This window comes from Linepithema humile, chromosome 7 (genome assembly GCF_040581485.1).
Source record: "Linepithema humile isolate Giens D197 chromosome 7, Lhum_UNIL_v1.0, whole genome shotgun sequence".
Taxonomy (NCBI): domain Eukaryota; kingdom Metazoa; phylum Arthropoda; class Insecta; order Hymenoptera; family Formicidae; genus Linepithema; species Linepithema humile.
This window is the reverse complement of record NC_090134.1, coordinates 21,852,951-21,868,873: the sequence shown is the minus strand read 5'-3', so window position 1 is coordinate 21,868,873 and position 15,923 is coordinate 21,852,951. Positions and strand designations below refer to the sequence as shown.

Genomic DNA, 15,923 nt, shown 5'->3' with positions numbered 1-15,923 from the left:
ATTCTGTCCTTTAGAAGACGCGGACAACTCCTCTCACAGAACGCTGGGTCTATTTATATAAGTCTATGGAATACCTACATATCTAGTGCCTTACCCCTATGTTTTGCCTCTCTCTCCGTTCTGCCAAACCCAACGAATATCATAAGGTCTATGAGCATTCTGCAACAGAGCAACATACTACGTTTATAATCGCGACGCGAACACACCTTCTAAATCCCTATATCTCTTGAAAATAGAGATTTTGCTTTGGCGGTTTGTTCAAATAAATAGTTCTCCGCTTTATATATACAGTATAAAATGGTATACAGTACAAAAAATATTATACAGTAAGTTGGAGTTGGAGAAAAATACTATAAATAAATGAAGTACTATATACTATTATGTATTTATATATACATGTGTAGCTGCAAAGCAGTATAGTAGCATTTTTATAGTAAATCTAATTTTTTAATATCAATTTATAAATTTTATTTTTCTATATATAAATTTTAAAATGTTTTTTTGTATTAGAAAATTGCAATTCGTTTTCTCAAGTTCAAAAAGTTCATGATTAATCTATTGTGTAGGAATTGTGTTTCTGTTCATGTAATCTTTATTTTTTTTTTTTTAAATTGTTAAACGGTTTTTTTTACAAATTAATAATACCGATTTTTATTTAAAAAAATACTTAGATCAATTAATTAATAATGAAATTTTTGTAGCATATATTATAGCAACGTTCATAGCAATGTGAGAAATAACAATGTAATAAAACCTAAATTATTTGGCTAAAAATCGTAAATACATGAACAGTTATATACCTAAATAAAGTTATACAAGACAATGACATTTACAGTTCAATCACGGTTTGTTTTCCATTGATAATTTGTTAAGTTACTTTAGAACTGTGTTTCAAAAAGATACCAATTGTAACCTGTAACAGTCAGCATCGCTCTTATATCTTTTGTCACATATATTGAATCTGCTAAACCCATCTCTTCTCTAGCGGACCTTTTCCTATTGTCTATTACTTGACGGCATACTTTAAGGAACGTGTTCCCTTCTAACGGTATTTATATAGAATTTACAGCTAAACAATAAAAAAATTTGCGTTTGTACGAAACCCAATCTTCTAAGAAAAATTTTTTTTAAAAAAGTAAAAATTGAAAAAAAAATAAACTTAAATTTTTTTTTCTTTGAAGAAACTTAGCATTTTGTTATGTAGAAACATAGGCTGACAAACCTAGAATCATTATCCTATGTCAATCTAAAAATTATAAGATAAATTAAATATAATGGCAAATAGCTTGTACAATTTATTACAAATGTTCAATACGTATGTACATACTACAATTTGCACATACACTTCTTATCTGAAATAACAGATTGTATCTAATAATTATTATAATGGTAATTATAATTTGTGTGTGAAATAAATACTGGTCAACTTTTTATAAAAAAGATTGAGAGCTAATTTCTAAGATCGAATTTCTTTAATCTATCGGCAGATCGGTTTGAACGGTTTTGCTTTCTACAGAAGATTCTTTATTTAAGGAACCGTATTTATTTGCAATATTTACTATTTCTCGAAGTGTGGCGTTTTCTTCTTTCAAAGAATGAAATGCTTCCTTTTCCTTTAATTCGTTTTCTTCGTCTAAAGCAGCAGCTGTTTTCATTACTGCTGCCATTTCAGTAATTTTATCGGCTTGGCTGGTTATTATCTGTATTAGCAACATGAAATTAATTCTATAGAATGTTAAAAAAAAAAAAAAGAAATTTATAGCCTATATTAATCTTTTACACTTCAACTGCAAGCATTGCTATTTACTTACTTCAGCGTATTTTGAATTATGCAGTGATGAAAAGTCAGTTTTGCTGAGACGTAATAAAGAGGCAGTTTGTTGTCGATATTTTGACATTATCAACTCAAGTGCATGTTGATGGTCTTCTAACGCATTTCTCAATTCCTTATTTTCTGCCTGTATTTCTCGTAAATGTTTATTTTCCCTTTGGATCCCAGCAATTAATTGTAAATGTGGCCTCTGTTTTGCTTCTGTGTTTAAAATTTCTATTTCCTCCTGATACTGTGTAAACATGAAATAATTATTAATATTTTTATAAATAAAATAATAAACTATAAAATTTACTGTAAAAATAAATTTACTGTAATGGATATAATAACAAAGTAATATTTACCTGCTTCATGTTATCAATTTGTCCACATACTGCCTCTACTTCGCTAATCAGGGTATCCGCAGTATTTTCATGATCCGAAATTCGAATGACCAATTTTTTAGCATCCAAAATAATCTGCTGGAATGTCAACGACATCTGCAAACAAATATATTTATCAATTTATCGACAAACTGATAATTTCTTTATTATTAAACCTTTATCATTTTATTCAGATACTAATAAATGTATTAATTTTTAAGCAAAATAGCTAAAATAGTAAACAATACAATAACAAATATTATTTGATGCATTTTGCATTTAAAAAACGCGCATTTTTGCATTTCTAAAACTTTTAAATATCATTGTTAGATCAATGTTTGAAGTGCTAGACAGAAGTGATGGTTCTATTAAGATGATTCCATCTTGGTGCCTTTCATATTTGATTTATTCGCCTTTCGTATTCTTTTCTCTCTTTTTATCTTTTGGACTACTTTTTTCGCATTGTTTTGAGATTTTAATTCAATCAGAGATGCACCGTGAAAAAAAAGACACCCGTTCAACGTAAGCTCGGGCATATTTAACACCAAGATTATAGCTGCTTCTAATCGCATACATCGATAGACAAAACCCACCTTTTACAGAAGGCAATGGCAAGCTCAGCAGGATATAGTTCCAAAGGTCATTCGGTGCTTATTAATCGTCGCTGACGAGTTAAGTTGCACAAACGATCGTAAAGTTTAACTTTTCTTCTCGTTATTGCACGGTTATTGTCCCGTTTTAACGTATTGTATGTATCAATCCTCTTCTAAATGCATTGGGTACATATGTATATACGTCAGCTGTGTGAAGCGTGCTCGAAAATGCAAATGCGAAAACGATATTTGTGTGTGAATGTGTATATATGTACATACACACGCATCGCACTCGCAATGAAAGCCATAGAATAGTCAATATATTAATACTAGATGCACCCAATGTGATTTTTGCATATATCCATTGATGCGTCAAATAGGGCACCAATCATGTAATTTTTCTCTAGAAACGGAAACGCGAAAAGTTAAAATTTCACGTAAATTCGACGAATAAAATTGTCGAATTCACACAAGTTTTAATTTTTCACATTTCCGCTTTTAGGGAAAAATTACATGATCAATGCCCAGAATGCAATATTTATTAATTATTAGATCTAATTGACATAATTTTTAGATTTATTAAAATTTTATAATTATAATTACTTATTTTTTATGTTAAACATGTAAACGAAATTTAAAGATATAGAGTTTTTTTTATTTCTTTCGGAACACATCAAAATCATATGGAACATCCTACGATTCTAGTGCAAAATTCTAGTTTCAAAATTCAAAGAGAAGCAGTGTTGCACCGAAAGTGGTGCACGAATGTACGCTATGCACGAGTTTCTCATCTTGGTAACAGCTTGTCGAAGCTTTCCGCATCGAGGGAATGAGCTCTTCTCGGTTCGAATGATTTATTCGTTTCTTCCACGTATGAAGAACTGTGAAATACTCGTGGTCGAGGCGTCGATAGCAAGACAAAATTAAAGCCGTTATCGTGTACGACCGTGAAGACGTTCCTGATGCGTGCACCTCTGGACTGATAATAATGTTCAAGAATATTCTCGATACGAGAGTTGCAACGCTAAGCGCCGACTCGACTATTGGGAAATTTTAGTGCACCAACGGTACGACAACGGCGACGGTGACGAGCAATCGACGCGCTGCATGACCAGACGTGCGATGTAAATAAATGCATATAGATACGCGATCGGCTACAAGCAATTACGATTTCGTGTGATTACCGAGGTTCCCTGCCGAGGAACGCTGAGAATCGAAATAAGAAACTGCGTGATATATCGACGTGAACCGTTAGTCGCGCACGCACGGATAGACCGAAGGCTCGCGCGTGTGAGAGGGAGAGAGAAAGAGAGAGATATTCGATTTTTCATCTTTCCAGCGTACGATCACGCTCTCGCATGCAGTTTTCGGTGCAGCAGTTAATTCCGTAGATCGTGCAATCGATCTTCTGCCATCCTCGCGTCGAGGACTAGCTAGTCGATCGCATCGTCCCGTGTTTTGTTTCTTGCGCGTGTGAGCGAGCGAGCACGACAGTACGATGTTTCGAGTGTCGCGCGCTTCGTGAAGATCCGGGAATTTTCGCAATTTTCCCTTCGTCCGCTCTCTCGGCTGGACGAAACGTGTGCGGAGGTGAGAAAAAAAAAAATTCGGACGAGAGAAATCCTCGCGTCGATCCGCAGTCCGCGAGCATAGATAAATACGATCGGAGGATACGTTGGCCACCCCCCTCCTCTTCCCCATTCATCTGGATTGCGCGCGGACCGCATCGCAGGATGGCATCGTCCACGCTGGCTGTTCCGTCCGGAGCAGCCCCCTCGGTAGCGCCGTCAGCCGCGAATGGCGGCATCACCACGGGTGGCACCGAAGAGCTCGATGGCGGCGATATATTCAGCGAGCATAACAACGTCAACTCCGTCGGCGGCTACAACAACAGCGGCAGCCCCGGCGATGCCCTGGAGGAGATGACATGCGGCAACGGTGAGGCCAGTGATCAGGGCTGCACCTTGTGCCTGAGCAAGCTGTGCTCGCCGAGAATACTCACTTGCCTCCATGTATTCTGCGAGGCATGTCTGGACAAGCTGCTCATGGACGAAGCTGGGGACTCGAAAGTGGGCTCCGTCATCAACTGTCCTATATGCCATCAAGAGACTTCCGTTAGTTCTAAGGGCGCTGCGTCGCTTACATGCGACTACGTTCTTACCAATATACTGGACATGTCCGCTATTGAGAACAAGACAGTAATATGTACCTCCTGCAAGGCCAGAGAGAACGCCGTGGCGCGTTGCTCTGATTGCGCCAATTTTTTGTGTCCAAACTGCAATACGGCGCATCAATTCATGCGCTGCTTTGAGAATCACAAAGTAGTTTCCTTCGAAGACTTGAAGCGATCCAACAAAGCTATTCCGATACACAAACCAATATTTTGCGAGTGTCATCCTGCTGAGACTATGAAGTTCTATTGTCATACATGTCAGGTGAGTTAAAACCAAATCTTATAAAATAAAAATTTTAGATGTTAATATATCATAAATGTTAATTAGCTAATAATATACTAAGAAATAATTAAGAATCACATTTACCATTGCAACATAGCTGAGGATACTAATGATATTGAATGATCTATTTTAATTTAAATTATCAAAAACACCGCACTAATAATTTTCCATGAAAAAACAATATCAATATTTTATGAGAAGAAAATGACTTGTTGATAATTTTCTAATAAGATACCTTAACAATGTATTTTGATATAACAAATTTTATTTATTTTTACATATTATATATTTGTGATAATCTTTATGTTAGTAAAATTCTACTAATAAAATTTTAAGTAAAAAATGAAATTGTGTGATCAGGAACCTATTTGCAATGAATGTCTGCTTGTGGAACACAAAGCACCAGAACATCAGTACGAACGATTGACTGATGCAGAACCAAGACAGAAGGAGGAATTAGTTAATCTAATGACCGAAAGTAAAACGAAAATTACCGAATGTGATCAGGTTTCAATGCAACTGGAAAATGCGCTTAGCGAGCTACAAGTACAACATGATCAAGCAAAAGATTTAATCATGGAGACTTTTCAAAGTTACAAAGCCGTACTGGAGAAGTGTAAAGATATTGCATTAAGCGATCTTGAGAAGTTGCACTCAGATAGAGAACTTGAAATAATGGATTCTTTTCATAGGTACACACGTTAAATAATTTTTATTTATATTTTTGTCAATGTTCTCTCATATTTGTTTGTTAAAAGCTAAGATTGTTAAAATTTAAAACAAAATTAAGATATTTAAATTTGTTTAAAAAAATAAACAGTATGCATGTTACATATTTGTCGAAAATAGAACTAATAAAACAGTTACCTTATGGAAACATTTTTTATCATATAAAAATTTTGTTGTAGTGTTGAAAAGACTGTAGAAAAGATAGAAGATGCTTGCCGTTTTACTTCAAGACTTCTCGAACACGGCGATGCAGTGGAAATCATGACTCTTCGTCGTATTGTAGGAGCACAATTGATGAATTTAGTAAAGAATACACCAAAACACAACGTAACGTTCTCTATCGAATTCCAAACTGATTATAATAAATTTGAAAAAACTGTAAAGGTAAATATGCGTAATTGACACGATTGTTCTTATTATTTATGTATAAGCATAACTGTATATATAAAATGATCGGAAAAATTTATTACAGGATGTATTTGGAAACTTTCACACTGAAAGTACACCGGAAGTGAAGGCTGTTCCCGAACCAGTCTCAACGGTATCAGGAGTCTCGACAAATCAGCAAATGGCTCATACTTCGATGGGTTGTCCAAGTTCCATTAGCACGAGCTCTCCCATTTCACTACCCACATCGATGCAATCCTCTTTCGAAGGTGAACCCTCATTCGTTATACCACCGACCTCGAGTCCCCAAAACATCCCGCCTCCTCCACCACCCGTACCTCTTCCACCACCAGGTACGGTCCCCATCCACGGATTGACTAGCATCCAAGAGTACAATCTACAACAACTGGCGAGTTTAGCGGAGAAGGTAGAGATGGTGGGTGATACTGGTGTAGTTGGACCTAGCGCGAATCCTAGTCCAACTCCGTCCTTTACTTTGGCAGACTTATTTGCTGGGGATCTAAGTTCAACGAGTCACGCCATTAATAATTTACAAGCTCTTGCAAAATTAGGAAATACTCTTGGTAATCAAGGTGAGTAATACAATATTAACAATTTTATGAATTTGCTCTGGTGACATCGAATCTTCCCATCGTCTTCTCGAGTCTTATCTCCTTCAGCTGAATTTAAAGTTTCTTAGAGCACCGTTCTTGAGCATTATTGATTATATTATTAAGTTCAGATATTTTACACATGCGAATTAGCCATTCTTCATTTCTCATGATCAACAATCGCTTACATATATATATGTTACACTTATTGTCATAGAAACTATTAGTTTTTTATCTTGTATTTTACCAGTTACAAATAATTGAAATTTTATATAAATTATTATTTTCATAATATAGCAGTAAGATGTACTTGACATATTTGTTTTAATGCAGATCTAGGAAATGCTACCATTAACGGCGGTGGTGGATTAGTATTGGGACGTGGACCTTCACCAGCCATTGTGGATAACTCGAATTTGGGTTCTTTGGCTGCCAATAGTCTACTAAATGGAGGATTTCAACCATTGTCCTCTTCCACTTCGCCAATACTTTCACAGGGTGCTGGTAAGATTATTTTCTTATTGTACAAATAATATGTGTTTTGTATAACTTAAACGTTATGAAAAATTAACAAAAACTTCGATAATTTAACTTACTGCGAGGGAAATATTTTACTTAACAACTTTTTAAGTAACAATGCAGCACAATTTAAATGCTGTAAAATATTTTGGAGAAAATTTTGTCCTCAAAGCTGTTGATCTCTCAATGCAATCATATTGAATTGTGATGGCGAAAACGAAAAATCGTATCAAATTTTTACTTGCAATATAATCGAGAAAATTAATTACTTTAGCATGTCTACTTACATGTATACTTGCGTAAACTTGCGTAAAAAGAAACATTTGCATAATTTCATGCTTCTAACATCACACTTTAACATGACTATAATGAGAACACAAGAGCCTTAAATGTATAATTATTGCATTTGCCTATCAATATTGATATTTTATTTTTAGATGACTTAATAGGTGATTCTATGCATAACATGCCTGTAGTGGTAGGGAATACTGTTGCCAATGTAACTGGATCAGGGACAGGGAACTATCCGGCTCACCCAAGATCCCAGAATACAAAACTGACGCCTATGCATATCCGAAGCAAGTTTGGGCAGTTAGGACCCAGTAAAGGGCAATTTAATTCGCCTCATGGATTTTGCCTAGGAACTGATGAGGACATAATCGTCGCAGACACAAATAATCACAGGATTCAGGTACATGCTCCCTAATGATATATATATTTGCGATAAATATTTTATTATGGAGAAAATTGTGTAGAAAAGTAGATATTATATATAAACTTTGTGCACATTTTGATTCTAGATTTTTGATAAGACTGGTACTTTCAAGTTTCAATTTGGTGTTCCTGGTAAGGAGGAAGGACAATTATGGTATCCTAGAAAAGTAGCCGTTATGAGAAATAACGGCAAATTTGTTGTATGCGATCGTGGAAATGAACGATCCCGAATGCAGATATTTACAAAGAATGGACACTTTATAAAGAAGATCGCTATTCGTTACATCGATATCGTAGCTGGCCTAGCTGTTACCAGCCAAGGGCACATTGTGGCTGTTGACAGTGTGTCGCCAACTGTGTTCGTAATCAGTGATACAGGAGATCTTTTAAGATGGTTTGATTGCAGTGACTATATGAGAGAACCAAGTGATATTGCTATAAGTGGTAAGCACAATCTTTTTTTTTTAAATAAAATTACTAATAATATATTAATTAATTTAACAATTTGACTCGGGAAAAATTGTATTTGATTTGCAAGCATTAAATATCAATAACAGAGATATAATAGTTTATCATTTTTGCGTAAATTATGTACAGATTATATATGTATATATAACAATAAAAATATATATTTTTTCAGGCAAAGAATATTTCGTGTGCGACTTTAAAGGACATTGTGTTGTGGTGTTCAACGAAGAGGGTAAATTCCTGCGTCGCATTGGCTGTGAGAATGTAACAAACTTCCCGAATGGGATTGATATTAGTGATGCAGGAGATGTATTAATCGGAGATTCGCATGGTAATCGTTTTCATGTAGCTGTCTTCTCCAGAGCTGGCTCTTTAATCTCTGAATTTGAATGTCCATATGTAAAGGTGAGATATTATATTTTTTTTACTTTATAAATTATTAATTACGATCTGATTATCAGTAATAATTTTACACTGTTGTACTGAGAAACAGATAAATGCTCAACGAATAGTTGTATTTTATCTCGTTATGTCAACTTTTTTTTATGGATATTATTAATTAGACATTATTAAAGATGTAACATTTTTTTTAAAATCAATAACAATATCCACTTAAATAATGCAATATTGCGTTTTTCTAGGTATCTCGATGTTGTGGCTTGAAAATAACCTCGGAAGGATATATTGTAACGCTGGCCAAAAACAACCACCATGTTCTTGTATTAAATACTCTTTATATATTGTGAAGTGGAATCAGACGAGTAAGTATGTTATAACTTCCTTCTGCAAGTGAAAACTTTTTTGGAAACTGCTCTCAACGAAAGATGGGAAAGGCATGCCCAAGGCATTACGTTCGAATTTTGGGCCTATTGAAGCAATAGAAACAAGTGCAGCATGCAGCTTTAATAGTTGTAAAAATATAATGCGTCCCCGTTTTATGAAAGTAACAATGTTGAAAAAAAAAAGCAGAAAGGTAATGTACGTCTCCGACCAAACAGTATAATAGTAACTTAGCAACACGCATTTTGGTAAACTGCCAAAGTAAATTAAATTAACTAAGTGGAACCAGTTAAAAAGAGAAGCAGTAAGTTATATCAACCGACCGGCCAGTTGGGTCGCTTGTAGTAGAGAAAGCAATTTACAATGGCCTTCCGTCAAAATTGGTTGTTGTACATCATTTTGACATGTCAGTATTTTAAGTATGTTTATAAATCAAATTATTCTAGTCTCCGATGAGCACTTTTTACGCGCTGATTTCGATTTGTGCTCGAAACAAGACGTTTTCGTCTTGATTTTTATTAATCTGACAAAGATATTTGTCTTCTTAGTCCTAACTGATGCTTCAAGATGCATATAAGTGCACAGATTACGTTTAAAAAAAAAAGTTTTCCCTTAAGAACTTTTAGGTAATTAATAAGCTCAGCAGGATAAATTTCAAGATGAAAGGATCAAAATTTTTCCGCTTAACAGAAAAAGAAAAAAAAAAGCGTTGCATGCTGCGAGGTAGTTGGTAGTACTTCCTGCTCTTATCATATCGTATTTCTAAAGAAGAGAGTGAAACGATACTCCTCATTGCAGCAGGCACGAAGCTTAACAAGAGCTATGTTCCTGATTTCTTTCTGCGCGTTTGAAAAAAAATGATAGTTGAGAACATAATATAAAAACGACGTTAATGTGTAAGGAATAGATTATGGTATGTTGAAAATCAAACATTTAATATCTTATATAAGAAGTGTCATACAGAGGATACTTTGAACGTAAAAAAAAGGTGAAATAATTATTTACACTTACGAAAAAAAAATCGAGTAGATCCCATTTGTGCATTGTTAAAATTAGACGAGACACATAATGGTTACAATATTTACTCAGGATGCTTTATTATGGTCCACCATATAAATATGATATATATATATAAATATATATATATATATGCGTATGTGAATTATTGGTTTGTGGTGCTAGTGAATAATGTATCCATACCATGTAAATGTATTTGTTATAAAATTACAGAAATCGCTCCCGCGCATTTTTTAACAATGTAAGGGAACGATTTTGTGTAATATATTATATAAGATTCGTAAGTATACATATACCACCGGTATCATAGGGACGATACTTTATCTATGTAAAAAAAAAAAAAGTAAGGTACAGTTTGCTAAACAACCTCTATTTATGTATATATTAACATGATCCATGAGAAAAGAAAAAAAACCACATAAGACACATACATATATAGAAATACACATATTTTTTAGGGTTGTTTACATGATCAGCCTTAAGATTTGATTGAACTAAAATGCAATGTGTATACAACATGTACATCGTATATTTGGCAGATTGCTACACTGTGTTACCTTACATTATCTACAATAACGTTTAATTACTATCTTGCCATACCAAATGCTAGGTAGCACATCCGTATACACATATATATAACATATATATTTATACTTGACTAGCTTTATCGGATTCGTTTGCATACAGGAAATTATCGATAATGTCTGATTTCATTATTTGTGTGAAGCAAGTAAAGAAAGAAAAATTAGACGAATGAGGAAAGAAAAACCAACACAAAAACGCAGTACTAGGAGGCTATTTTAAAGTTCGCGCATAAAACATCGGCATTAGTAAATTGCACGAAGCCTACATACATACACCTAAGCTAATCAGTCGTACTCATCTCTCGTAACATTAGAAGTTTTAATTTTATATATAAAAAGAAAAAAAGGGAAAAGAAAAACTAATTCTGAAATATTTAATAGTCATGGTTAGCAGAGTTATATAAATAATGCCTGTGATAATAGTATCGTCAGGATAAGTTGTGTCCTTAAAGAGTCTCTGATGTTGTTGCTAGGTAAATATTGATTAGAAGTATATCAAATGAGGTGTACCATTGGTGTCGTCTGGAAGGGTGTGTTAAACAAGCACAATAACACCTAATGCAGAGCCATCAATCGTCTCTGATGATACACGTTAAATATAAAAAAAAAAAAAGAAGATATTCAAAATGAAGAAAACATGTTGCAAAATTTTTGCCAGTCATATTAAAAACTCATAGTGTAACGAATGGATGACCATTAACGAGAGGGTCTTTTACCTCACAAAATTATTATATTACGCTCACCTTATATATACTTGAATATTTTAGTATAGATTTACTCTATTTACATATTTTTATCTGTGGAAGACTACTTGGCTAATTTAGGCCACTGTTGAAATTCACCCCTTATTTGCCTTGATGTTTGAATTACAACAATAATATAAAAAGAAAAAAAGAACGAGAATTACTTGTTACGTGAATGGTAATTGTGATAGATTTTTTGATGATTTTTACAATCTCAAAAGTCTTATTATCCTAATATGTATAGAATTATATAGTCACTCTGTACGTAATAGATAAACTTTGCTTACATTGTTAAACTAATATTAAAAGCTCTCATAACTATCCACACTAAACAGTTTTATAACTGGCAGTGTAATCGAAGATCATATTTTGAATATGCAATAGGTTTTCTGTGTAACACTTTAGCAGTACTGTTTTTATTGCTATACAACTTCCAAGGCCTTTTTAGGTGTCACAGATTCCCCGACATTATTTCAAAACGATTATTTCAACCTTTACATACCATTGCGACATTTACGAATTTTTGATGCTGTGTTTGCCGTGGAATTTCATTTACGACATACCGTTTTCTTCGATAATTGTAGTTGTCAGTTGTTTTCATTTATAGATCAGAGTTAGTGCGTGGTTGCATCCCCCCCCCCCCCCTCTACCTTCGACCCCTCCGTTCAGAGTTGCTTTCAACCGTACCGTTTTACAAACTATTTTACGATACTTGACAACACGAGGAAGACAATTACAATGAACGAGCTGCTTGTGCTTCGAGCAGCTCTGCTCTAATTTCACATATGATCTGGATTATAAGACACAACACCCGTCAATCGTAAAGTATGTCGTGTATCCGAAGAAAACAAATTGTTGCTATATATCAAGCGAATATGTTCCTGATTTTGAGAAAGAAAAAAAAAAAAAAAGAAACGCATATATTATACAATAAGAATTTACTGCAAGGTTCATAAGCATTAATGAGACGTCTACAATTATATAAATAATAGAACTAACATGACACGACATAAACTGAATTCTAGCCTACGGTTAATCATAGTCTTCCTAGAATCCTAAAAAAAATAAAAAAGAGTATGACTTTGCTATATTGATTAGGGCATGGCCAATTAACACTATATAGCTGGTTATAAATGAAGGAAGAAGCGTAACACAAGAGTTATCTCAACACAGAGTACGCTAAATTAACAGCTCTACATCCATTTTACTAGACATGGCTTATACATTAAAAAAAAGTCCGCGATCATTTTTTTCATGCCTTTAGCATAATTTAACTTATATTTATATAAGAAAGAAAAAAAAAAGAAGAAAAACCCATGAGATCAAAAAAAAAAGGAAAAAAAGTTGGTAGTTCATTAAGCATTTTCTGCATTATTTTTATAACAATATTTTTATTCCTTACTCGCTCTTATATACATCGTCTTAGATCATTAATTTTTATCTTTACACGAGTATTATGTGTTCGATTGGCTGTTTCCGACGCTGTTACAGCGTACTTATTCGGATACATTAAATATTATCTCTACGACAGAAATATTTGTCGGAGGTGTTACGGTACGAGCTTACTATATTTTGATTCATTACATTTTTTCTTTTTTTTTTTATTTACGCAATTCAACGAAACGGAACTGTTTCCATAAACGTGTATTTATATTATTTATATTGTTTTGTTTAATTGATTTTATAAATTTCGCGACAGTTATATCTTCTTTGAAAAGATAAGAAAGCGTTATTGATCGGTTTCTTTTATACAATTCATTGCATTTTAGTTGTGTTCTTTTCACGTTTATTGTCTTCGCCTTAATTTTTATTGTTGTCATATTTTTTTTTCCCCCCTTTTGTTTCAAATACTCAATCTGAGGTGGAATGACAACAAATTTATACACAGCTTGTCATATTACCTCATTGAAAAAGGCAGAAAAAAACGATTAGTTCGTATAGATGTAACGTGTATTGATGTTAATTCTACTTAACGATTTAACTGCATTCCAAATTATCTCTCACTTTACGGATAGAAAAATTAAATTCTTTAGTGCCAAAACAGACTAATCAGAGTATTTATATAATGCGTATATTGCTTACAACTTGTTTTTATTCCTTATAAGTTTATTTTATTCATCCTTTGAGTTCGCGTCACGTGGATATCGGAGTTTCTTAGAGTAAGAAGACAAAAAAAAATTACGATTAAATCCTTGCTTAGTCAGTTAAAGTACAAATATTTAATATATTCTATCTTTATAGACGATAAGTAAACGCGAGAGGCGAGTTAATGGCGTATATACTGTTACTTGGTTTCATTCCTCAACAGCACTAGCTTTATTTATTTGCATTAGTTTACTCGATGTAATACTTAACAGGCTGAGAGAGAGAGAGTAAGAGAGAGAGAGAGAGAGAGAGAGGGTAAAGAAATGCTTTCGCCATTACGCCCTATATATACACATGTGTAATATTTGTTTTAAATATTATACAATACGCGCGTTCCTTTTGGAGGTACTTTGTTTACATATCAAATTGACCACTAAACACGTTACATACAGTTGCATTCCAACTTGGTATGCCGAAAAGAGTGTCAACTTGTCGAGTAGCATACCTTCGAGTATACCCGTTCGGTGATCTCCGTGTTTCCACTTATTTTTAAGTAATAATCGCGAGGCTGTCTGAGAGAAACTTGTTTCCGGTGAAGCGGACAATACGTTTGTAAAAGTCGGCGATGTCTCGCGCTCGCGAGAGGGCTTCTTGTTTAGCGACGAATATTATTTACAACTTTGTCACGAGCATCCTGTTGTGCGCATCGCGAGCGGATTGCTTTACCGAAAAGTTTAGCCTGGCTTTTTCATCACGTTTCTCTATGCGAAATTAGTTTAGTGCCGTTCCTTCTCGAATCTATCTAACATAACTGAATAACATGTATATCTATACGTATCTGGAATGAACTTTTTAACAATTTCGATTTATGTTGTACACGCGAGTATTGTAATAGCTATCTTGAATCAATACTGCGGATTAATGTGTGTAAACCATGTTTTCCTGCAACCTCCATTGGTATTTTACATAGAACAAATATTTCTGAAGAAAAAAGAGAGAGAGAAAGAGAGAGAGAGGGAGAGAGAGGATTTTAAATGTTCCGACATCACTTATACTTCAAAATGTAAACTGTATAAGAATAGTACAACTGACGAAAAAGGTAAATTGTAATGCAATATGGAAAGCGTGTATACCAATATATTTTTTATATGCTAATGGGATGCCAAGGAGCATGGTCACCTTGTAATGTAACGTATTATTTAGAGTTATACACGTCCAGATCGACTGTGTACCACACAAATCAGTTCCCCTGAAAAAAAAACTACTCAGCCTTTGTATTAAACACCGCTGTCGTCAGACTACTTGAATTTTGAAGTATTTCAATGTATATCTATATCTCTTAGTTTACGAATTTTACGATTTTTAATCTTCCAAAGTTTATCAAGGCTAGTCCTCGAGATATCTGTAAACAGATCTATCTTCTTTTATTTCTCTATTTTTATTTACCGCAATTCAAACCTTTTTTCTATCTTGTACCTACAAAATTTTAGTTTCATTTTTATATAAAATATTCAAATTTATGGTATTATACGTATACACATCTATATACACTTTTACAAAAAAAAAAGAAAAAAAAATATTTTAATCTACATACTGTATTACATAATTAAAGATATGGAAACATTTGCTACTTATATATTTGTCAAATGTATTATATTGAAAATATTTTATTATAGGATGGACACAGATTTAGCCTTAAAAATAAATGTTCTCTGTTGATCGTACATTGCTTCATCATATCAACTCAATATGCCATTACCTGTCAATTCATATGTACTATCCTATACTAAGATATTCTCAAATGATATATCACTATGCAGTTATTTGAAACGTGTAGAAGTATACATTCTTGTCTGCGCATAGGCTGCAATGCAATAATAATATATTGTGATGCTCACAAAGCACATAAACACATTTTACCAAAATTGTAATGTTTAAATATTTCATGTGATTTTGGAAACTGTTATATATTTTTTATTTCCTGCCAATTGTTTAATTTGTAATGTTGTTCTTTGTTCTTTTTCAATAAAGTAATCAACTGAAG

General features: G+C 33.6%; 2 protein-coding genes across 3 annotated transcripts; one reads left to right on the top strand and one right to left on the bottom strand.

The window, feature by feature from the left end:
* Positions 1-1,272: 1,272 nt before the first annotated feature.
* On the bottom strand, positions 1,273-3,063 carry LOC105667689 (FGFR1 oncogene partner 2 homolog). Of its 2 annotated transcripts, none has more exons than XM_012359650.2 (4): positions 2,787-3,063; positions 2,176-2,310; positions 1,812-2,063; positions 1,273-1,700 (listed from the first exon to the last, which is right to left on the bottom strand). In XM_012359650.2, exons 2-4 carry the CDS (start codon positions 2,308-2,310, stop codon positions 1,473-1,475), a joined length of 615 nt encoding a protein of 204 aa, XP_012215073.1. In that variant the 5' UTR covers positions 2,787-3,063; the 3' UTR covers positions 1,273-1,472. The 2 variants fall into 2 exon arrangements, with proteins under 2 accessions (XP_012215073.1, XP_012215075.1); XM_012359652.2 differs by lacking the exon at positions 2,787-3,063 and adding an exon at positions 2,690-2,771.
* A 230-nt stretch (positions 3,064-3,293) lies between these two features.
* Positions 3,294-12,757, top strand: mei-P26 (meiotic P26). The gene is made up of 9 exons (XM_012359654.2): positions 3,294-5,221; positions 5,603-5,934; positions 6,151-6,355; positions 6,444-6,951; positions 7,303-7,473; positions 7,926-8,179; positions 8,289-8,646; positions 8,843-9,075; positions 9,312-12,757. Exons 1-9 carry the CDS (start codon positions 4,520-4,522, stop codon positions 9,414-9,416), a joined length of 2,868 nt encoding a protein of 955 aa, XP_012215077.1. The 5' UTR covers positions 3,294-4,519; the 3' UTR covers positions 9,417-12,757.
* The last annotated feature ends 3,166 nt before the right edge of the window (positions 12,758-15,923 follow it).